Source organism: Sciurus vulgaris (genome assembly GCF_902686455.1).
Source record: "Sciurus vulgaris genome assembly, chromosome: 12".
NCBI lineage: Eukaryota > Metazoa > Chordata > Mammalia > Rodentia > Sciuridae > Sciurus > Sciurus vulgaris.
In genome coordinates, this window is record NC_136473.1 from 59598740 (window position 1) to 59624252 (window position 25513).

At 37.6% G+C, this 25513-nt stretch overlaps 2 protein-coding genes across 2 annotated transcripts in view; both read left to right on the plus strand.

Annotated features, from left to right (window-relative positions):
- The window catches only part of LOC306641532 (transport and Golgi organization protein 1 homolog), a 220987-nt gene that overhangs the window by 168992 nt on the left and 26482 nt on the right, over positions 1-25513 (plus strand). The gene's annotated exons all lie outside the window — the stretch shown is intronic.
- Positions 15499-16453, plus strand: LOC306641564 (actin-related protein 2/3 complex subunit 5-like). The gene is given in 2 exon segments (XM_079106721.1): positions 15499-15668; positions 15671-16453. Coding segments are annotated over 2 exon segments (453 nt in total). The 5' UTR covers positions 15499-15577; the 3' UTR covers positions 16033-16453.

The following is a 25513-nucleotide window of genomic DNA, read 5'->3' on the forward strand; positions in this document are numbered from 1 at the left end:
GATATGATTTGTATTCCCAGTCATTTTGGCTTATTTTTGGTTTTTAACGACTTGGTTTTTCCTTTATTTGACTATTCCTTTGAGGTAGTTCCTCCCTTTGCTGACTTATATTATTGTTTTTCATTTCTTCCTCATGCAATATTTTTCAGAGAATGCTCTGTAGTGCCACCTATTTGTAATTCTTTCAGTTTTTGTTTATCATGGAAGGATTTTATTTTATCATCAAATATGTAGGTAAGTTTTGCTGGTATAAGATTCTGGGTTGGCATCTATTTTCTTTGTGAGCTTGAAAAATGCTGTTCCAGGTCCTTTTAACTTTTAGGTTCTGGGTTGAGAAATCTGCTGATATCCGTATTGGTTTCCCCCTGAATGTAATTTGGTTTTTTTCTCTCACAGCCTTTAAAACTCTATCTTTATTTTGTATGTTAGCTATTTTCATTATAATGTGCCATGGCGTGGGTCTGTTGTAATTTTGTATATTTGGTGTCCTAAAGCTTCTTGTACTTGATTTTCCACTTCATTCTTCAGATTTGGGAAATTATCTGATATTATTTCATTGAATAGATTGTTTATTCCTTTGGTTTGTTTCTCCATGCCTTCCTCAATCCCAATAACTCTTAAATTTGGTATTTTCATGATGTCCCATAGTATTGGAGATTCTGTTCATGATTTCTTACCATTTTCTCTGTTTGGTCAACTTTGTTTTCAAGATTAAATATTTTGTCCTCAATGTCTGAGTTTCTGTCTTCCAGGTGTTCTATCATATTGGTTATGCTTTCTATGAAGTTTTTAATTTTGTTCACTGTTTCCTTCATTTCAAGAATTTCTGTTTGGTCTTTTTCAGAATCTCTATCTCTTTATCAAAACGATCCTTTGCTTCCTGCATTTGCTGTTTTAACCGTTGATCGGTGCCTGCATTTGCTGTCTTATCTCATCATTTCCTTCTCTGATCATTTTAATTATGTCTCTTCAGACATTTCTTCTGCCATGCTGTCAATAGATTTTATTGATGTAGCATCTAGGTTTGTTTGGGACATTTTCTTCCCTTGTTTTCTCATATTGCTCATGTATCTTCCCCACTAGGAGTACAAATCTGAGGTATTGCAGTTTCACCCCTATAGACTTAATAGTATCCCTGCAGATTTCCAATAAATCACCTCCTACTCTTCAGTAGCCTGAAGTCTTGGAGGAACTTGATAATGCAGTGACCCAAAAAGGATGCTGCCCTTCTGGGGATGGTAACCTCCAGGTGGGGTATATTCCCTGCTAGTGGGCAGAGATGTCTGCACATGTTGACAGATAGTCAACCACGGGGGAAGTAGACTGTGGGCTATGGCCCAACTGGCCTTGGCCTGAGTCTCTGGGCCTAGCCCGTGGCAGGGAAGCCTCACCCGGCAGCTCTGTGCTGGTCCCAGTTCTCTGGGCCTACCTCCCTGGCATGGAAGTCTCACCTGGCGGCTCTGTGCTGGTCCTGACTCTCTCAGTATTTCTTCTTCTTGAATCCTGAGTCATGGAGTGATATGGAATGCAGTCATCCTCTAGTCCACCATCTTGGATATCCTTCTTCTATTTTTATTATATCATTGATTTCTAAATTCATTCCATTATGATCTGATAGAATACAATGTATTATCTATATTTCTTTATATTTGCAAAGAATTGCTTTGTGGCCTAAGATGTGGTCTATTTTAGAAAATGATCTGTGTGGTGGTGAGAAGAAAGTGTATTCAGTTATTGATGGATGAAATATTCTACATATGTCTTTTAAGTCTAAATTATTAATTGTATTTTTTAGTTCTATAGCTTCTGTGTTTAGTTTCTGTTTGAAAGACCTATCCAGTTATGAAAGAAGCATGTTAAAGTCACCCAGTGTTATTGTGTTGTTCTCTATTTGATTCTTGAAATTGAGGAGGGGTTTGTTTGATGTAGATAGATGCTCAATTATTTGGAGCATAAATATTTATAATTGTTATATCTCATTGATGTATATAATTCCTTTAAACAGTATGAAATGACCTTCTTGGTTCCTTCTGATTAATTGTGAATTGAAGTTCACTTTATCTGAGGATAGAAGATCGTGCTTGTTTATGAGAGCCATGTGAATGGTATGATTTTTCCTATCCTTTTACCTTCAGTGTTTGGATTTCATTGCCTATGAGGTGAGTCTCTTGGAGACAGCATATTGTTGGGTCTTGTTTTTTAATCTAATCTGCTTATCTTTTAATTCATGAGTTTAAGCCATTTACAGTTAATGCTTTATTAAGAAATAATTTTATTCCCTTCACTCTGATTAATTCTGATTTTAATTTGAATTAATTTCTCCTTTGATCAACCCTTTCTCTAGTGTAGTTCCTCCCTTTGCTAGTTCTCAGTTTTATTATTCATTTCCTCATGAAATATTTTATTGAGTATATTTTATAGTGCAATCTTTCTGATTCTGTATTCTTTTAACTTTTTTTATTGTAAAAGGTTTTTTTAAATTTTTTTATTGTAAACAAATGGGATACATGTTGTTTCTCTATTTGTACATGGAGTAAAGGCATACCATTTGTGTAATCATAAATTAACATAGGGTAATGTTGATTCATTCTGTTATTTTTTCCTTCCCCCCACTCCTCCCACCCCTCTTTTCCCTCTATACAGTCCTTCCTTCCTCCTTTCTTGCCACCCTCCTTAACCCTAACCCTAAACCTAACCCTAAACCTAACCCTAACCCTAACGCTAATCCCTCCCACCCCCCATTATATGTCATCATCCGCTTATCAGTGAGATCATTTGTCCTTTGGTTTTTTGAGTTCGGCTTATCTCACTTAGCATGATATTCTCCAATTTCATCCATTTGCCTGTAAATGCCATAATTTTATCATTCTTTATGGCAGAGTAACATTCCATTGTATATTGAGTATGTTTTATAGTGTCATCTTTCTGTTTGTGAATTCTTTTAACTTTTATTTATTGTGAAAAGTTTTTATTTTATCATGACATCTCAAGGTTAGTTTTGCCAGATACAGTATTTTTTATTGGCATTCATTTTCTTTCAGGGCTTTGTGTATATTATTCTAAGACCTACTACCTTTTAGAATCTGGGTTGAAAAATTAAATATGTCTGGATTGGTTTTCCTCTAAATGTGACCTGTCATTTTCCTCTATCAGTCTTTAAAAATTTGTCCTTATTCTATATGTTGGGCATTTTCATAATGATGTGCATTAGTGTAGGTCTATTGTAATTTTCTATATTTGAAGTCCTGTAAACTTTATGTATTTGATTTTTCATTTTATTCTTAAGGTTTGAAAAATTTTATGATATTATTTCTTTGAAAATATTCTGCAATCCTTTGTTTTGTATCTCTGAGCCTTTATGTATCCTGATATCTAACTTTGGTCTTTTCATGTTATCCCATATGTCTTGGAAGTTCTGTTCATGTTCTCTTAACATATTTTCTCCACAATCAACTTTACTGTACAGATTATGTATTTTGTTTTCATTGCCTGAAATTCTATCTTCCAAGCAGTCTATTCTTCTGGTGCAGACTAGAGTTGATGGAGACCTGAGTTTTTAATTCAGTTGAATTCGGTTTACTTCATTTTGAAAATTCGAATCGATTCTTTTTCAGGAATTCTCCCTCCTTATGAAGTGATTGTTCACTTCTTGGATAATTTCTCTGATTTCACTCCTTACATCATCTTTTAACTTGCATATCAATTTAACTGTGAATTTTCAAAATTCTTTGATGTTCCTCCACTATGATGTCATTGGATTATCTTACTGAATTATTTTGGTTTGTTTGGAATGGTTTGTTCCCTTTTCATGCTGTTTGTATGTCTGCCCATTTATCAGTAAGAATCTGAGATAGCAGAGTATGTGCCCTATGAATTCATAGTGTTTTTGAAGATTTCTATTACATCACATTTTAAAGGGAGACAGTAAAAACAACCAATGCAATCTATATTCAGTATTAAACTAAATACTTTGTTCTTATTGTGGCATCTGTAATGCTGATTAACACTATAAATGGAAATGGTATGATAGGCAATTGCCAATGGTAGAGATATTATGTTTGTAAAACAGTTTGCAATTTCAAAAAGATGAAGAGGGAGATGCCAAGAAGACATAGGGTGCAATAATTGAGAGGAAGATGAGAGAGAGTAGTAGTAAACAGTTGAAGGATGAAATAGAGAACAATAGAATTTGGCTGTTCCAGAAAGAAAAGAGGGGAAGAGAATCAAGGGAAATGGGAGAAAAAGAATATAAGAACAATATCAAAAATTATTTATAAAACAAAACCAATGTATGCTAAACAAAAACCCTAGTTCTTAAGATACAGAATCAAAAAAAAAACTACCTCTAATAAATACTAGAAATAAGAGCAAGACACATATTTATATGTATAGATAAATATCCATGAGCCATTCAGCACACACTGTTTAAAAAAAATTGTTGATGGAAAATAAAGGAATTTTTTCTGTTGCAATTGTCAAAAATTTTCTATAATATTATATGTTGGTTGTCAGTCCCCAATTGTCTTTCTTTCTGTTTTTTCTTGAGGTGTGTATTGTGTGCAAGTGTAGTAGTTGGGGGCTGTCAATTCCTTCTTTTTGTGAAGTCCATCATTGTTGCCTGTTCTTAGGTTCCCTTCTCAGCAGTATGAGATGGGGCAGGTTGGAAAGTGTTGTCTACTCCACTCACATTGAGGAGTTGCTGTAGAGTTCTGTGAAAGGAGTTCCTAGAGTCAGAGCTCCTATAGGTGGTGTTTGGATCCCCAGGTGCTTTGTTGTATGATGTTTGGTGAAGCTTTTAAGTAAGCCCACCTCCACAGCCTGACTGCTTCTTGTCTACTCCGTGCTTCTTATCACTTGAATCTCCCCTGGGTTCTGTTTCCACTTGAGTGGTGGAGGACCCCAGTCCTTTGCCCTGCTCTACCTCCCACTGCTCCCACATCTTGGCCCCCTGGACTCAGTCCTAAAGCTCACATTTACTGCCACCCCCATCAAGTCACAGGTCATTCCCAGCTAGTCCTGAGACTCAAAGAGTGAGAGACACCCAGGATCTCTCTGGTCTGAGTATATCATATTCCCTGGGGTGCGAAACTTTTCACACCTGAATTTCAGCTTGTTTTCTAGTAACACACTGGGCCGAGTGGCAGGCCTCAGCCAGGTCAGGATTTTGGATCCGGCTGAATGACACAGGTCTGGGAACACCTGGCTTTGAACCCACACCCACCAGATGTCATATGTAGCACAGTGGGAAAAGATGGCACTGACCCTGCTCTCTACAGGTCACTGGGAATGCACACCATCCCTCTCAAATGAACACAAAGTGCAGCTCACCCACTGGATCAGATCAACAATGTCCCCAATCACTGTCCTCTCCATTTCAACAGCTCCACTTTAAGACACACCTTGGCACCACCCAAAATTCTGGCTCTTTTTCTCTGTCTCCCTGACCTGCCTGTGGTGGATCCACATCAGTAGCTCCTGGTGCTGGCAGTGAATGTTTTTCTTTTATTTATTTATTTTTTTATTTTATTCTATCCAAACTTCTGAGTCCCTAGGCCATTCTGAGAGTCCAGTATTAAATCCCAATAGGATTTATTATTTTTTTTAAACTGACCTCAAAAAGAAACTAGCTGTCCTATTTCCTGCTCCCACACCATGGAGCAGTTTGGAAAGTAACCTTCTCTACCATCTTCACCCCTTCCTGAAACTCTTTTTATTTCTCTTGGGACCTCATCTTTGACTTATGTATTGTTTAGAAGTGTGTTACTTAATCCTCATGTGTTTGGGGGTTCTTCACCTATCTTTCTGGTTTTGATTTCTGATTTAGTTCTGTTGTGTTCTGATAGCATACTTCACATGATTTCTCTTTTAAATTTGAAAGCTGTGCTTTATGGCCCAACATATGGTCTGTCTTGGTGAATTTTCCATGTGAATTTAAGAATGTGTATTCTTCTATTGTTGGATAAAGTAATTGTAGGTGTCAATTATATTCAGTTGATTGATAATGCTCTTCAGCTCAATTATACCCTTGCTGAATTTCTACCTGCTGGGTCTGTCAGTTGCTTAAAAAGTGCCAGAAGTCTCCAAGTACAAATAGTAGTTTTTTTCTATTTCTCCCTGCAGTACTATCAGTTTTGCCTGATGTACTTTGATACTTTTTGCAGAGCACATTGATATGTTTTCTTGGAGAGTTGACCATTTTATCATTATGTAATATTCTCTATCCATGATGATTTTCCATATTCTGAAGTCTGTTTTGTTTGAAATTGATATAGATATTCCAGCTCTCTTTTGATTGTTAGTGTGGTATATATTTTTTTTCCATTACTTTCCTTTCCTTTCTGTGTTTTGATAATAAAAGTAGGTTTGATAGAAATAAAATAGTTGGGTGTTCTTTTTTACCGTCTTTTATTGGGGTATTTAAACCATTCACATTTAAAATTATTATGAATATAATTGGATTAACATCTATGATCATATTTATAACTGTTTTCCCTTCATTGCATTTGTTCTTTGTTTTGTCTTCCAGTCTTTCAGGCTTCTCTGATTTTAAATAATCATTTTATATGCTCCATTTACTCTACTGTTAGTAGATCAATTATACTCTTAAAACATTTTTTGTAGTTACATTAGAATTTAGAGTATGTTTCCAACAAACCCAAGTCCACTTTCAAATACCACTATCACACTTTTGTGTAGGAAAATTATATTTTAAAAGATTATTTGCAATTTCTCCCTCCAAACCCTTATATGTAACTTACTGTCATTCATTTCTCTTATCTACAAGATATTATCACTGGTAACATTGTTATTATGATTGTTTTAAACAAAGACTACTCTTAGGCCAAATAAAAATAAGAAAAATAAAAGATTTTCGTTTATCTTTATTTCTTCCACAGCACTCTTCATTTCTTTATGTACAGTTGAATTTCTAACCTATATTATTTTCCTTCCTATATTATTCCTATATTATTTCCTTCCTATATTATTATTGAAATACTTATTTCAATATTTCTTGCAAGGCAGGTCTACATTTTTGAAAACAAAATAAAATATTGTTCTATATTTTTATATATTTATATATCATAATGTTTTATATATTTATATGTTTTACGTATAAATATATATATTAATAAAAAGTGAAGCTATTCACATTTTTAAGTTTCAGTTTTCATTGAGTTGCCTGTCATGCTTCACAGGCATGCGTAAGCTTCATACACTCAATTTTATGAATGCTGTGAATTGCAAAATGTTCCTGAAATGTCATGTGCATGTATTGTAAATACTATGTTGGTTTCTGATTACCTCCATGATTATAATTTGAAACAAAAGGAAAGCAAGAATATGGATACTGAGCATAATAGGAATAATACTTCTTAAATAAAATTCTATAGCATTCATGCTATCCCAGAGGAAGGATTTTGGTCAGAAGAATAATTTGTCTGTGACCTAAGCATTTTTGTTGCTCCTATTTTCTTAGCAGTCCAAAAGAGTGTCTGTCTCAACCCATCATCCTTCAAGTCACATGGGCATGTAGAACAGTAGATGTAGAAATTTTACCTGGGGAATGAAAAGTATAAATTATCAAAGCAGGTATTTAGGGTCAGGAACTCTATTGTTTCCCTAGCAGAGATCCAGATTCCCAATGATGGAGGTACCCATATGCCCACATATTTGTTAATAGAGTTACTTTGTGTGTGTGTTTGTAAATTATGGATCCTTTAAAGAGCTGGGCCCAAGGTACAGATTCTTCTCTTCTAGGCTTCCCTGAGGGGGAAAATATTTTTCATCTAAAATTAGCTCCATTAACAGATGGGCCCCTTTCTTCTATATAGCCTAATCATTTATTTATGTATTCACTGTTGACTCAGTAGCTACCTCTTTAATGACTTTACCTGTTTAACATGCATGAAAAGCATCCATTTCTATCTTCATTCAAATGCTGCTTCTCTGGTTATGAAACAAAAAAATAATTTTCCCCCTGTTCCTTCTAAACTCATTTAGCATTCACTTGAATCAATACTGTAAGTATATGATACTTTGTCCTTTATTATAGTTGTTTGGATGCATCACTATTCCCTTTTCATTCATCCAGTCAACAGATATTTTGCACAAAACAAAATGTTAACCCCTATAAAGCCAAGATAAAAAAATTATATAATAAGTTACTTGAAGACAGTGGCTGTGTCTGATTCTTGCATTGCTCAGAGCTGCTCTGTGTTCCACTGTCCATAGCTATTAAAAACAGTGTGCTTCAGTATATCTGACTTTCAGTCAATAAAACTTCTAAAATGTACCTACTAATTTTGTTTGGAGGCTATAATGGGATATTTGAAGAGCAGTTAAGTGACATCTATCTCACAACCTCTCATAATCTAAATAATAATGAGTATAAGAACAATACAAAATCAATCTGATCTCTGAGATAATCTTTGATCTTTTTCCTCCTAGGATTTCCAAACTGTATTAACATCACTTGATCCCTTCTCAAAGTATGGAAAATTATATTCAAGAGCTGGACAAATTGTATAAAGGTATATGTTCTCATTTAGAAGCACTTCAAAAAGTATTCTAAATTAAAAAATCAAATGAAATTGACTTAACCATTGAGCATTTTTTTAAAAAAATGCTATAATAGCATTTTCAATATAAATTCTTTCTATTCTAATCTAATGGTTTCCACATTTAAAAACAATGGATTCTGTTTGTCAAATTTCTTCTCCAAAATGGACCAAAATACATTAACAGAACTAACAAAAATATGAAGTACTCTTTATCTTTAAATTAAATAATACATTAAATAGTTTTATACAATATAATTAAAAAATGCCAGTGGTCTTCAGAAGCTATAATACCTTTCAGTATTTTATGCACAGTGTCATTTAATATTCCTTACTCAATATGTGCATTGTTTGAAGTACAAATTATCTTAAGGGATAGCAAAGAAGTGAGTCTAGGGTCTTTGATTATCGAAGAATAAAGATACCTACTGAAATTAAGAACAAAATGAGCTCTCATTGAATGTCATATTTAATTGGTAAGGTATTTTAGAACAGAGAAATGATTACAATTAAGTAAGGGTAATTTGGCACATTTTAACCAAATTTAAAGGTGATATTAGATGAAGACAGCAAGGTCACTACAGTTGAAGGGAAGGGGCAGAAATGAGAAATCAGGCTGGTTAGCATGCCTCAGTATTCTTCCAAACCTAAAAACAAAAGGAAAGCACTGACCTATTGGAAAAAGCACAGAGCAGATTTATGGAATCTGCTCTTTATATGAAGTGTTAATATGTGTCCTCCGCTGCACATATAAATCTGAAGACTTCAACTTGGAAATTAATATGCTAAATTGGATACCAATATCTGCCTTTTGACTACTCCAAAGGAATACATGAGCAAAAATGTAAAATATTCTGAGCTAATAGAAAAATGTACATATCAAGTAAAATTGCTGTTTCAAAAGTTGATCAATTATCTTTACCCACTGGAGCATTTGTCCTGTATTTTTGAGCCACAGTATGAAGTAGACTAAATAAAATGTTTCATATTTGTGAGTGACTTCAGATTTTAATTCAAAAATATATCAATCTATGGTGAGAGACTGAAAACAACTTCACCACTCATTAATATATACTAAGTTAAATGAAGAACACACACAATGCAATTCTATGTAGATGTTAAATGTTAACATAAATCTTTACCTATTCATTTGAAAAAATGCCTACAATGTGTTTCTAAGAAGGCTATATAAGAAGCCTGTGTAGGCTGGGGATGTAGCTCAGCTGGTAGAGTGCTTACCTGGCATGCACAAGGCCCTGGGTTCAATCCCCAGCACCACACACACACACACACAAGCCTGTGTAGTTTGGTTTTATTTTTTAAAGTATGTGTATGTGTGTGTATGCATGTGAATGTACATATATATGTCTGTGTGTATTAAAATACACTTCCATATACATATGTATATGTATATATCTATGTATTGCAAAAACTTTAATGGCAATAATCTATGGGTGGTGAAATTATGGAAACATTTTTGAGGACATTTCTATGTGTTTCAATTTTTTGATGTTTTTGTGTAATTATTCAAAAGCAAAGTGTCAAGATACTCCAATAGGGACTATTTGTTCTACTCTGTTAATTAAAACCCATATTGACTTTATTCTATTTAATTATAATAATTTAGAAACAATTATCTTTTTTTCTGAAGACAAAATAATTACTTGCTAAATTATTTATGCTGAAAGACAAGGATGAGTAACAAATGTTTTACATTATTTTTAATTAAAAACAGCATGCAATGCAAAGATACAAATATGTGATGGAATTTTAAAAAAAAAAATAATTTCAGGGGATCCAAGATGGTGAACTAGAGGGTGACTGCATCTCCTGTAACTCCAGAACCCAGGATTCAAGAAGGGGAGGCATTGAGCGACTTGGACTAGCATAGAGCTGCGGGGTGAGTCTCTCCCACCGGGTGAAGCTTGGCTCAGGTGGCAGGCCTGGGCAGGGGCAGCTTCTCAGAGCAGGGCAGGGCAGCTAGAGTCTACCCCATGCAGCCCTGCTCACTCCGGCAGCAGGCTCACTCCGGCAGCAGGCTCGTTCCTCAGCCAGCTTCTTGGAGCACGCCACACAGTGAGAGCCTTTCTGCACAGAGCCAGCTCCAAGCCCCAGACCCAGTGGTGGGTCCTGGGCCACAGGTGGCTTGTGGGACCATGGAAGGGCAGCCACAGACTTCCCCAAGCAGCCCTGACCCTCCAGTGGCAGGCTCGATCCACAGCCAGCTTCTTGGAGCAGGCCGCCCAGTGAGAGCCTCTCCACACAGAGCCAGCTCCGAGCCCCAGACCCAGCGGTGGGCCCCGGCTCACAGGCAGCTTCTGGAACCAGGACAGGGCAGCCCCCTGACTCACCAAGCAGCCCTTCCCCAAGCAGCCTTGCTCCCTCCAGTGGCAAGCTCGATCCACAGCCAGCTTCATGGAGGAGGCTGCCCAGTGAGAGCTTTTCCCCACAGAACCAGGCCACAACCCTGGAACCAGTATCAGGCTAGAGGCAGCTTTCTTCAGAAGCACTGCATTATCAAGTTCCTCCAAGACTTCAGGCTACTGAACACTGGGACGTGATATACTGGAAATCTATAGGGACACTATAATCCAAAGAGGAAATCTGCAATACCTCAGAGTCCCACTGATATCTGACCAATATGAGTAAATAAGGGAAGAAAATGTCCCAAACAAACCTAGATACTATATCAATAAAACCCAATGACAGCACAGCAGAAGAAATGTCAGGAGAGAGATCACAATGTACAAAATTAGAACAATCAGGGAAGAAAACGAAGAGATGAAAGAGCAAATGCAGGCATTGAAAGAGGAGATGAAAGAGCAAATGCAGGCATTAAATGATCACACAAATCAACAGTTAAAAGACCAAATATGGGAAGCAAGAGATCATTTCAATAAAGACTCACAGATACTAAAAAAAAAAAAAAAAAAAAAAAAAAAAGAAATCCTTGAAATGAAGGAAACAATAAACCAAATTAAAAACTCCATAGAAAGCATAACCAATAGGACAGAACACCTGGAAGACAGAACCTCACACATTAAAGACAAAATATTTAATCTAGAAAACAAAGTTGAACAAACAGAGAAGATGGTAAGAAATCATGAACAGAATCTACAAGAATTATGGGATATCATGAAAAGGCCAAATTTAAGAATTATTGGGATTGAGGAAGGCTTGGAGAAACAAACTAAAGGAATGAACAATCTGTTCAATGAAATAATATCAGAAAATTTCCAAAATCTCAAGAATGAAATGGAAAACCAGGTACAAGAGGCTTATAGGACTCCAAGTATACAAAATTACAACAGACCCATACCAAGGCACACTATTATGAAAATACCTAACATACAAAATAAAGGCAGAATTTTAAAGGCCACGAGAGAAAAGAATCAAATTACAGTCAGGGGGAAACCAATAAGAATATCAGAAGATTTCTCAATCCAGACCCTAAAAGCTAGAAGGGCCTGGAACAACATTTACCAAGCCCTGAAAGAAAACGGATGCCAACCAAGAATCTTATAACCAGCAAAACTTACTTTCAGAGTTGACGATGAAATAAAATCCTTCCATGATAAACAAAAGCTAAAAGAACTTACAAAAAAAAAGCTGGCATTACAGAAAATTCTCAGCAAAATATTCCATGAGGAAGAGATGAAAAACAATGATGCAAATCAGCAATAGGAGGAACTAGCCTAAAGGAATAGCCAAATAAAGGAGAAATCAAATCATGTCAAAAAACAAAAATGAGTCAACTGACTGGGAATACAAATCATATTACAATAATAACCCTGAATGTCAATGGCCTGAACTCATCAATCAAAAGACATAGACTAGCAGAATGGATTAAAAAGAAAAAATCCAACAATATGCTGCTTGCAAGAGACTCATCTCATAGAAAGAGATACCCATAGACTAAAGGTGAAACGATGGGAAAAAATATACCATGCACACGGACACAGCAAATAAGCTGGAGTATCCATTCTCATTTCAGATAATGTGGACTTCAAGCCAAAACAACTCAGAAGGGATAAAGAAGGACATTTCATACTGCTTAAGGGAAGCATAAATCAACAAGACATAACAATCATAAATATCTATGCCCTGAACATTGACTCATCCATGTATGTCAAATGAATCCTTCTCAATTCCAGAAATCAAATAGAGCACAACACAATAATACTAGGTGATTTTAACACACCTCTCTCACCACTGGATAGATCTTCCAAACAAATATTGAATAAAGAAACGATAGATCTCAATAACACAATCAACAATTTAGAATAATGGACATATATACAATATGTCATCCAACAAAGAACAAATACACTTCTCAGCAGCACATGGATTATTCTCTAAAATAGACCATAATTCATGCCACAAAGCTACTGTTAGCAAATACAAGAAGATAGAGATACTACCTAGTATTCTATCAGAGCACAATGGATTAAAATTATAAATAAATGGCAGAATAAAAAACAGAAACTTCTCTAATACCTGGAGATTAAATAGTACACTATTATACAATGAATGGATAAAAGAAGACATCAGGAGGGAAATTAAAAAATTCTTAGAAGTAAATGAGAACAAAGAAACATCATATCAAAATCTCTGGGACACTATGAAAGCAGTACTTAGAGGAAGATTTATTTCATGGGGCACATTCAACAAAAGAAGTAAAAAATCAACAAATAAGTGACTTAATATTACACCTCAAAGCCCTAGAAAAAGAAGAGCAGACCAACACCAAAAGTAGTAGAAGAAAGGAAATAGTTAAAATCAGAGCTGAAATCAATGAAATTGAAACAAAAGAAACAATCGGAAAAATTCACAAAATAAATAGTTGGTTCTTTGAAAAAATAAAGAAAACTGATAAACCCTTAGCCACACTAACAAAGAGAAAGAGAGAAAAAACTCAAATTACTAAAATTCGGAATGAACAAGGAAATATCACAACAGACATGAGTGAAATACAAAACATAATTAGAAATGATTTTGAAAATCTATATTCCAACAAAACAGAAAACCTTGAAGACATTGACAAGTTTCTAGAGACATATGAATTACCTAAACTGAACGAGGAGGATATACACAACTTAAATAAATCAATTTCAAGCAATGAAATAGAAGAGGTCATCAAAAGTCTACCAACTAAAGTCCAGGACCAGATGGGTTCTCAGCTGAGTTCTACAAAACCTTTAAAGAAGAGCTCATTCCAATACTCCTCAAAGTATTCCATGAAATAGAAGAGGAGGGAACCCTCCCAAACTCATTCTATGAAGCCAATATCACCCTGATACCTAAACCACACAGAGACACATCGAGGAAAGAAAATTTCAGACCAATAACCTTAATGAACATTGATGCAAAAATTCTCAACAAAATTTTAGCAAACCATATACAAAAATATATTTAAAGGATAGTGCACCACGATCAAGTGGGTTTTATCCCAAGGATGCAAGGTTGGTTCAACATCTGGAAATCAATAAATATCATTTACCATATCAACAGACTTAAATTTAAGAATCACATGATTATTTTGAGAGATGCAGAAAAAGCATTCGAAAAAATACAGCATCCCTTCGTGCTCAAAACACTAGAAAAAATTGGGATAGTGAGAACATTCCTTTTCATTGTAAGGGCCACCTATGCTAAGCCCATGGCCAATATCATTCTAAATAGTGAAAAACTGAAAGCATTCCCCCTAAAAACTGGAAAAAGGCAGGGATGCCCTCTTTCACCACTTCTATTCAACATCGTCCTTGAAACTCTAGCCAGAGCAATTAGACAAACCAAAGAAATTAAAGGGATACGAATAGGAAAAGAACTCAAACTATCCCTGTGAGCTGATGACATAATTATATATTTAGAGGAACCTGGAAATTCCACCAGAAAACTTTTAGAACTCATAAGTGAATTCAGTAAATTAGCAGGTTACAAGATCAATGCTCATAAATCCAATGCATTTTTAAACCATAAGTCATGAATCTTCTGAAAGAGAAATTAGGAAAACATCCCCATTCACAATAGCATTGAAAATAATAAAATACGTGGGAATCAATCTCACAAAAGAGTTGAAGGACCTCTACAATGAGAACTACAGAACACTAGAAGAAAGACATTAAAGAAAACCTTAGAAAATGGAAAGATCTCCCATGTTCTTTGATAGGCAGAATTAATATTGTCAAAATGGCCATACTACCTAAAGTGCTATACAGATTCAATGCAATTTCAATTAAAATCCCAATGACGAACCTTATAGAAATAGAGCGAGCAACTATGAAATTCATCTGGAAAAATAAGAAACCCAGAATAGCTAAAGCAATCCTTAGCAGAAAGAGTGAAGCAGGTGGTATCACAATACCAGAAATTCAACTCTACTACAAAGCAATAGTAACAAAAACAGCATGGTATTGGTACCAAAATAGAAAGGTAGATCAATGGTACAGAATAGAGGACATGGACACAAACCCAAATAAATACAATTTTCTCATACTAGACAAAGGTGCCAAAATATGCAATGGAGAAAAGATAGCCTCTTCAATAAATGGTGCTGGGAAAACTGGAAAACCATATGCAACAGAATGAAACTAAACCCATATCTCTCACCCTGCACAAAACTCAACTCAAAATGGATCAAGGATCTCAGAATCAGACTAGAGACCCTGCATCCTATAGAAGAAAAAGTAGGTCCAAATCTTCAACATGTCGGCTTAGGATCAGACTTCCTCAACAGGACTCCCATAGCACAAGAAATAAAAGCAAGAATCAATAACTGGGATAGATTGAAACTAAAAAGCTTTCTCTCAGCAAAGGAAACTATTAGTAATGTGAAGAGAGAGCCTTCAGAGTGGGAGAAAATCTTTGCCACTCATACTTCAGATAGAGCACTAATTTCCAGAATAAGTAAAGAACTCAAAAAACTCTACACCACGCGCCGGGCAGTGGGTTCCTGCCGGGCCGGGCGAGCTGAGCTGGAGGTAGCACCGAGGAGGCCTTGCCACGGGTCCGGCTCCGGGATGTCGAAGAACGCGGTGTCGTCGGCCCGCTTCCGGAAGGTGGACGTGGACGAGTACGACGAGAACAAGTTCGTGGACGAGGAGGACGGGGGTGACGGGCAGGCCGGGCCGACGAGGGCGAGGTGGACTCCTGCCTGCGGCAAGGAAACATGACAGCTGCTCTCCAGGCAGCTCTGAAAAATCCCCCTATCAACACCAAGAGTCAGGCGGTGAAGGATCGGGCAGGCAGCATTGTCTTGAAGGTGCTCATCTCTTTTAAAGCTAATGATATTGAAAAGGCCGTTCAATCTCTGGACAAGAATGGTGTGGATCTCCTAATGAAGTATATTTATAAGGGCTTTGAGAGCCCATCTGACAATAGCAGTGCTATGTTACTACAATGGCATGAAAAGGCACTTGCTGCTGGAGGAGTAGGATCCATTGTTCGTGTCTTGACTGCAAGGAAAACGGTGTAGCCCAGCAGGAACTGGTTCCACCGTGGGAGTGGGAATTGCTGGTACAAAGACCAAAACAACCAAATGCCACCGCTGCCCTGTGGGTAGCATCTGTTTCTCTCAGCTTTGCCTTCTTGCTTCCTTTTTCATATCTATAAAGAAGAGAATTACGTACCAGATTTCCTTTCATGAAAATTGGGATAATGTGGAGGAAATTTGGCTTCAGCAGGATTGTTTCATCTTCTCATAATCATTTCAATGATGTGTATACCAGTCTGTGTATAGTATCATGTATGTTCAGGTTTAATTGTGCAATCTTAAACTCCCATCAGCTGATTTCTGTGCTCTTTTATATTATTTTTGACTAATACTGAGAGATCTGATCAGAATTTGAGGCCAGTTTCCTAACTCATTGCTAGTCAGGAAGTGATCTTTATTTTTTTTTAAAATTAATAAATATATACATATATTTACATATATGTATATATTTATTTATTTGAGAAACTGGCAGCTATTAATTGCAAAACTGGACCATACTTCTCTTATTTAAGCAAAAGTGGTGAGTGAAAACCACTACTAATTTCCACTTTTATTTCTGCTTGCCTCCAGATTATGCTGTTTTACGAATGCTACTTCCTTTCAACATTCAATTATCATGGCCTCTTGATTTCTTTGTGGTCACCCAGGGTCCAGACAAGGAATCTTGTTCTATACAGGTGTATCTGTAAAATATCAGAGCCTATTTGGCATGATATTAAAACTTTTGTTTCAATAATATGGCTCCCTTTAGGGAAACTACTCCAAATCAGAAAGGATGTAGAAACTATGATATAGTTCAAACTCTGGGCAGCCTCTGAATGAAATACTATTTCTTTAGAAAAATAGTAGCTGCCTTAGACATTATGATGATGTATATGAATATTTAATATAACATTTAGTATGCCCTATAAATGTCCTCAGTGTTCTTCAGGGTAATTGGGATCTCAAAAGATTTGGTTCAGATCCAAACAAATAACATATTCTGTGTTCAGCTCAGTGTTTTTTTAAAAAAAAGAAAATGCCACACAGCAAAAAATTGTTTACTTTGTTGGACAAACCAAATCGGTTCTCAAAAAGTGACCGGTGCTTATAAAAAGCTATTATTACAGAGTAGCTCCAAAAAAAAAAAAAAAAACCACACCCAAAAACATATGACCAAGAGGGAAATTAGCCTGTGTTTAGTATTTACATTGGCTACCAGTTTCATAATCACTGACTTATGTGAAAACTGGTGCAGAAATTCTTTAAACTCTGCCGTTTTTGATACCTGCTCTGTTTTTTGTTTTGTTTTGTAAAAATGATAAACTTCAGAAAATAAAATGTCAGTGTTGAATAATTAAAAAAAAAAAACTCTACACCAAGAAGGCAAATAATCCAATCAACAAATGGGCTAAGGATATGAACAGATGCTTCACAGGAGAAGATCTACAAGTAATCAACAAACATATGAAAAAATGTTCAACATCTCTAGTAATAAGAGAAATGCAAATCAAAACTACCCTAAGATTCCATCTCACCCCAATTAGAATGGCGATTATCAAGAACACAAGCATCAATTGGTGTTGGCGATGATGTGGGGAGAAAGGTACACTCATACATTCCTGGTGGGGTTGCAAATTAGTGCAGCCACTCTGGAAAGCAGTGTGGAGATTCCTCAGAAAGTGCCGCTTGCCCTCGCTTGCCACTTGCCGCCGACCAGCAGGACAAACGATACATACACTTCAGAAGTTCATGAAGCAGCTTCATCTTTACTCGGACAACACCCTCAATATATAAGCAGCCTCATGCATATGCAATTGGAACCCGATATGTCCATCCAATCCTATTAAAGGTCAAGCGATCACGAGCTCAAGCATACATATAAGATATATCTGTCCACGTGCTAGGCTACTGAACAAATTATCATACAGCCAACGGTAAACGCTTTCTGTTTTTCTCAGGGCGCATTCAGCACCCCCGTTGGCTCTCTGCCAGTCGCCATCTTAGATGCATGTGGCGTAACCCTGGGCCCCAGGTCTCACCGCCACACTTCCCCCTGTCTGTTTATAAAAGAGACCGTGCCTTTCTTAGGTTGTCCATGGCATAGCAACACCCTTACCCGTCATCAGACAATGAGGCTCTGGCCCTCATTTTCTGTCTGAGGTCGGTATGAGCTCCCCATGGATCTTACCCATCTTTGACTACTGGTCCAACATATTTTTTTTCCTTTTTTTTTTTTAATTGTAAACAAATGGGATACATGTTGTTTCTCGGTTTGTACAAGGCGTAGGCATACCATTTGTGTAATCATAAATTTACATAGGGTAATGTTGTTTGATTCATTCTATTATTTTTCCCTTCCCCCCAACCATTCCACCCCTCTTTTCCCTCTGTACAGTCCTTCCTTCCTCCATTTCTCTTCCCCTCCCTAACCCTAACTCTAACCCTAACACTAACCCCTCCCACCCGCCATGATGTGTCATCATCCACTTATTAGCGATACCATTCATCCTTTGGTTTTTTGAGATTGGCTTATCTCACTTAGCATGATATTCTCCAATTTCATCCATTTGCCTGCAAATGCCATAATTTTATCATTCTTTATGGCTGAGTAATATTCCATTGTATATATATACCACAGTTTCTTTATCCATTCATCAATTGAAGGACATCTAGGTTGGTTCCACAGTCTTGCTATTGTGAATGGAGCAGCTATGAACATTGATGTGGCTGTATCTCTGTAGTATGCTGATTTTAAGTCCTTTGGGTATAGGCCAAGGAGTGGGATAGCTGGGTCAAATGGTGCTTCCATTCCAAGTTTTCTAAGGAATCTCCACACTGCTTTCCAGAGTGGCTGCACTAATTTGCAGCCCCACCAGCAATGTATGAGTGTACCTTTCTCCCCACATCCTTGCCAACACCTGTTGTTGCTTGTATTCTTGATAATCGCCATTCTAATTGGGGTGAGATGGAATCTTAGGGTGGTTTTGATTTGCATTTCTCTTATTACTAGAGATGTTGAACATTTTTCCATATGTTTCTTGATTGCTTGTAGATCTTCTTCTGTGAAGTGTCTATTCATTTCCTTAGCCCATTTGTCTATTTGCATTCTTGGTGTAGAGTTTTTTGAGTTCTTTATATATTCTGGAAATTAGTGCTCTATCTGAAGTATGAGTGGCAAAGATTTTCTCCCACTCTGTAGTCTCTTTCTTCACATTGCTGATAGTTTCCTTTGCTGAGAGAAAGTTTTTTAGTTTCAATCTATCCCAGTTATTGATTCTTGCTTTTATTTCTTGTGCTATGGGAGTACTGTTGAGGAAGTCTCGTCCTAAGCCAACATGTTGAAGATCTGGAACTACTTTTTCTTCTATAAGATGCAGGGTCTCTGGTCTGATTCTGAGGTCCTTGATCCATTTTGAGTTTTGTGCGTGGTGAGACATAGGGGTTTAATTTCATTCTGTTGCATATGGTTTTCCAGTTTTCCCAGCAACATTTGTTGAAGAGGCTATCTTTTCTCCATTGCATATTTTTGGCACCTTTGTCTAGTATGAGAAAATTATATTTATTTGGGTTTGTGTCCGTGTCCTCTATTCTGTACCATTGATCTACCTTTCTATTTTGGTACCAATACCATGCCGTTTTTGTTACTATTGCTTTGTAGTAGAGTTGAAGATCTGGTATTGCAATACACCCTGTTTCACTCTTCCTGCTAAGGATTGCTTTAGCTATTCTGGGTTTCTTATTTTTCCAGATGAATTTCATAATTGCTTGCTCTTTTTCTGTAAGGTACATCATTGAGATTTTAATTGGAATTGCATTGAATCTGTATAGCACTTTAGGTAGTATGGCCATTTTGACAATATTAATTCTTCCTATCCAGGAACATGGGAAATCTTTCCATTTTCTAAGGTTTTCTTTAATTTCTTTCTTCTAGTGTTGTGTAGTTCTCATTGTAGAGGTCTTTCACCTTTTTGTGACATTGAATCCCAAGTATTTTATTTTTTCGAGGCTATTGTGAATGGCGTAGTTTTCCTGATTATTCTTTCCAAAGATTCATCACTTATGTATAAAAATGCATTAAATTTATGTGCATTGATCTTATATCCTGTTACTTTACTGAATTCACTTATGAGTTCTAAAAGTTTTCTGGTGGAATTTCCTGGTTCCTCCTAATATATAATCATATCATCAGCAAATAGGGATAGTTTGAGTTCTTCTTTTCCTGTTTGTATCCCTTTAATTTCTTTGGTCTGTCTAATTGCTCTGGCTAGAGTTTCAAGGATGATATTGAATAGAAGTGGTGAAAGAGAGCATCCCTGCCTTGTTCCAGTTTTTAGGGGGAATGCTTTCAGTTTTTCACCATTTAAAATGATATTAGCCATGGGCTTAGCATAAATGGCCTTTACAATGTTAAGGAATGTTCTCACTATCCCTATTTTTTCTAGTGTTGTGAGCATGTATGGGTGCTGCATTTTATCAAATGCTTTTTCTGCATCTATTTTAATAATCATGTGATTCTTGACTTTAAGTCTATTGATATGGAGAATTACATTTATTGATTTCCTGATGTTGAACCAACCTTGAATCCCTGGGATGAAACCCACTTGATCATGGTGCACTATCTTTTTAATATGTTTTTGTATGAGATTTGTTAAAATTTTGTTGAGAATTTTTGTGTCGATGTTCATTAAGGATATTGGTCTGAAATTTTCTTTCCTCGATGTGTCTCTGTCTGGTTTTGGTATCAGGGTGATATTGGCTTCATAGAATGAGTTTGGGAGGGTTCCCTCCTCTTATATTTTATGGAATACTTTGAGAAGTATTGGAATGAGCTCTTCTTTAAAGGTTTTGTAGAACTCGGCTGAGAACCCATCTGGTCCTGGACTTTTCTTTGTTGGTAGGATTTTGATGACTTCTTCTATTTCAGTACTTGAAATTGATCTATTTAAATTGTGTATGTCCTCCTCGTTCAGTTTAGGTAATTCATATGTCTCTAGAAACTTGTTGATGTCCTCGAAATTTTCTATTTTGTTGGAGTATAGATTTTCAAAATAGCTTCTAATTATGTTTTGTATTTCAATCCTGTCTGTTGTGATATTTCCTTGTTCATTCTGAATTTTAGTGATTTGGGTTTTCTCTCGTCTTTGTTAGTGTGGCTAAAGGTTTATCAATTTTGTTTATTATTTCAAAGAACGTACTATTTATTTTGTCAATTTTTTGTATTGTTTCTTTTGTTTCAATTTCGTTGATTTCAGCTCTGAGTTTAACTATTTCATGTCTTCTACTACTTTTGGTGCTGGTCTGTTCTTCTTTTTCTAGGGCTTTGAGCTGTAGTTAGGTCGTTTATTTGTTGAGTTTTACTTCTTTTATTAAATGTGCTCCATGAAGGAAGTTTTCCTCTAAGTACTGCTTTCATAGTGTCCCAGAGATTTTGATATGATGTTTCTTTGTTCTCATTTACCTCTAAGAATTTTTTAGTTTCCTTCCTAATATCTTCTGTTATCCATTCATCATATAATAGCATATTGTTTAATCTCCAGGTATTGGAATAGTTTCTGTTTTTTACTCTTTCATTTATTTCTAACTTCAATCCGTTATGATCTGATAGAATACAAGGTAGTGTCTCTATCTTCTTGTATTTGCTAACATTAACTTTGTGGCATAATATATGGTCTATTTTAGAGAAGGATCCATGTGCTGCTGAGAAGAAAGTGTATTCGCTCTTGGTTGGATGGTATATTCTATAAATGTCCATTAAGTCTAAATTATTGATTGTGTTATTGAGATCTATGGTTTCTTTGTTCAATTTTTGTCTGGAAGATCTGTCCAGTGGTGAGAGAGGCGTGTTAAAATCACCTAGTATTATTGTGTTATGGTCTATTTGGTTTCTGAAATTGAGAATGATTTGTTTGACATACACGGATGAGCCACTGTTTGGGGAATAGATGTTTATGATTGTTAAATCTTGCTGATTTGTGCTTCCCTTAAGCAGTATGAAATGTTTTTCTTCATCCCTTCTGACTAACTTTGGCTTGAAGTCCATTATCTGAAATGAGGATGGATACTCCACCTTTTTGCTGAGTCCATGTGCATGGTATGTTTTTCCCCATCCTTTCTCCTTTAGTCTATGGGTATCTCTTTCTATGCGGTGAGTCTCTTGCAGGCAACATATTGTTGGATCTTTCTTTTTAATCCAATCTGCCAGTCTATGTCTTTTGATTGATGAATTCAGGCCATTAACATTCAGGGTTATTATTGAGATATGATTTGTATTCCCAATCATTTGGTTCATTTTATTTATTTTATTTATTTATTTGTTCATTCATTCATTTATTTATTTACTTATTTGACATGACTTGTTTCCTCCTTTATTTGACAATTCCTTTAGGATAATTCCTCCCTTTGCTGATTTGCTTCTTTGTTTTTCATCTCTTCCTCATGGAATATTTTGCTGAGAATGTTTTGTAATGCTGGCTTTCTTTTTGTAAATTCTCTTAGCTTTTGTTTATCATGGAAGGATTTTATTTTATTGTCAAATTTGAAGGTAAGTTTTGCTGGGTATACAATTCTTGGTTGGCATCCATTTTCTTTCAGGGCTTGAAAAATGCTGTTCCAGGCCCGTCTAGCTTTTAGGGTCTGGATTGAAAAATCACTGATATCCGTATTGGTTTCCCCCTGAATGTAATTTGGTTCTTTTCTCTCACAGCCTTTAAAACTCTGTCTTTATTTTGTATGTTAGTTATCTTCATTATAATATGCCTTGGTATGGGTCTGTTGTAATTTTGTGTATTTGGAGTCCTATAAGCCTCGTGATCTTGATTTTCTATTTCATTCTTCAGATTTGGGAAATTTTCTGATATTATTTCATTGAATAGATTTTTCATTCCTTTAGTTTGTTTCTCTAAGTCTTCCTCCATCCCAATAATTCTTAAATTTGGCCTTTTCATGATATCCCATAATTCTTGTAGATTCTGTTCCTGATTTCTTACCATCTTCTCTGTTTGTTCAACTTTGTTTTCAAGGTTAAATATTTTTTCTTCAATGTCTGAGGTTCTGTCTTCCAGGTGTTCTATACTATTGGATATGCTTTCTATGACGTTCTTAATTTGGTTTATTGTTTCCTTCATTTCAAGGATTTCTGTTTGTTTGTTTTTTTCAATATCTCTAACTCTTTATTGAAATGATTGTTTGCTTCCTGTATTTGGTCTTTCAACTGTTGATTGGTGCGATCATTCAATGCCTGCATTTGCTCTTTCATCTCATCATTCAGTGCATGCATTTGCTCTTTCATCCCATCGTTTGCTTCCCTGATCATTTCAATTATGTACATTCTGAACTCCTTTTCTGTCATTTCTTCTGCCATGCTGTCATTGGGTTTTATTGATGTAACATCTAGATTTGTTTGGGGCATTTTCTTCCCTTGTTTTCTCATATTGTTCAGGTATCAGTGGACCACTGAGATATTGCAGATTTCCTCTATTGACTTATAATGTCCCTGAAGATTTCTAGTATATCCCCTCTTAGCCTTCAGTAGGCTGAAGTCTTGGAGGAAGTTGATAGTGCGGTGCTCCACAAGGAAGCTGCCTCTCTAGGGGTGGTTGCCTTCAGGTGGGGTATATTCCCTGCTAGTGGGCAGAGGTGCCTCCACTTGTTGACCAGTGGTCATCCAAAGGGTAACTAGGCTGCGGGCTGAGGCCAGGTCTGTTTGGGCCTGTGTCTCTGGTTTTACCATCCTTGTGGGAAAACCTCACCCAGCAGGGAAGACTTACCCAGTGGGGAGGTCTCGCTGGTCCATTCCCCTCCTAGAGGTTCCCCTCAATCTACATCTACCACCTGGGCTGGGCTGCCTTCCTCTGCAATGTTCCCAGGAACCCGGACCTACCTCCTGGGCCTGGGTGCCTCACCCTTTGCAGACAAGTCTCCTTAGGCTGCCTCTCCTAGAGAATCTGCCTGCAGTCCTGGAACCTTTGCTCTGCCCCTAAGCGTGTCTCTGTGCGGCTCTTCCACCAAGAAGCCTGCTAGGTCCTGGGACCGTGCTCTGCACCTAATCTCCTGGCTATGTGTCCCCTCCTCTGAGCATCCACCTGGAGCCCCATACAATCTCTCCGAGTTCCAGCGACCCACTGTATGCCTCTTCCTCCAGACCACCGCCCAGTGTTCCGGTGCAGTCACTAGGAGTCCAAGCAACTCACTGCATGCCTCCTCCTCCCGCCAACTGCCCATAGCCCTGGGCAGTCACTCCAAGTCCAAGTGACCCACCCCATTCCTCCTCCTCCTCCAGATAAGTCCCCGGGTGTTCAGGAACGGTTGCTCTGAGTCCCTCTCCGTCCAAGTGACTTGCTGCATGCCTCTTCGAGGCAGCCACCTAGAGCTCTGGTGTGGCCACTCCGAGACCAAGCGACCTACCGCGCTCCTCCTCCAGGAAGCCCCCTGGTGTTCAGTAGCGGTCGCTTTGAGTCCAAACATCTCACCACTCACCTCCTCCTCTGAGCAGCTGCCTGGAGCTCTGATGCAGTCACTGCGAGTCCAAGTGACCCACTGTGCTCCTCCTCCTCCTCCTCAGGGCCAGCCCTGGCATTCAGAAGCGGTCGCTTTGAGTCCAAACAGCTCGCCACGCAGCTCCTCCTCTGGCAACCGCCTGTAGCTCTGGTACAGTCACTCTGAGTCCAAGCAGCTGCGCTCCTCCTCCTCCTCCTCCTCCTCCTCCTCTGGGCAGGCCCCGGTGTTCAGGAGTGGTTGCTCTGAGTCCGAACAGCTCTCCGAACAGCTCCTCCTCTGGGCAGCTGCCCGGAGCCCCAGTGGTTGCTCTGAGTCCAAGCACTGTGCTGAGCGGCCTCCTCTACGATGCTCCCAGTTGTCCAAGTTCACTGCTCCGGCGGGGGGAGGGGTGTCTCGCCGGGCAGCTCTACTTCACAAAGTTCCCTGCGTTCCGGGACTACTGCCCCATCCGGGACGCCTCCCCAATGGGAGAGACTCACCCAGCTGCTTTGAGTTGGTCCCAAGTCTCTCAATATCTCCTCTTTTGAATCCTGAGTCCTGGAGCAACATGAAATGCAGCCACCCTCTTGTCCGCCATCTTGAAACACCCCCCCTATCCAGCATATTTAACCAGACTTGTGAGGATGAGCCAGCATCAACTGCGACGAGAGCTTGGTGAATAATGGCTGTTTCTCTGCACCGATGTATACGCATTTTGTATAAACACTATATGCACCGAACAGATAGAACACACAATAAACCTCCCCCGGACAAAAACCCAAACCATTCTTTTCCCCATTGAACCGCAGACTGGAGAAATGTGGCCAATTGTTGTAAAAATAGGAGGATATAAAATAGAGGAGTTGGTAAGTGGTACAGGATAGGGCCACGTCTTTACTATCCCCCATAGTTCACGCGAGTCTCCTCCAATAACTTGGTGAGAAATCGCCAGCGCCATCAGCGGGAGAAGCCTCCTCATCTTCCTCCTGTTTTTGGGTCTCTGTTG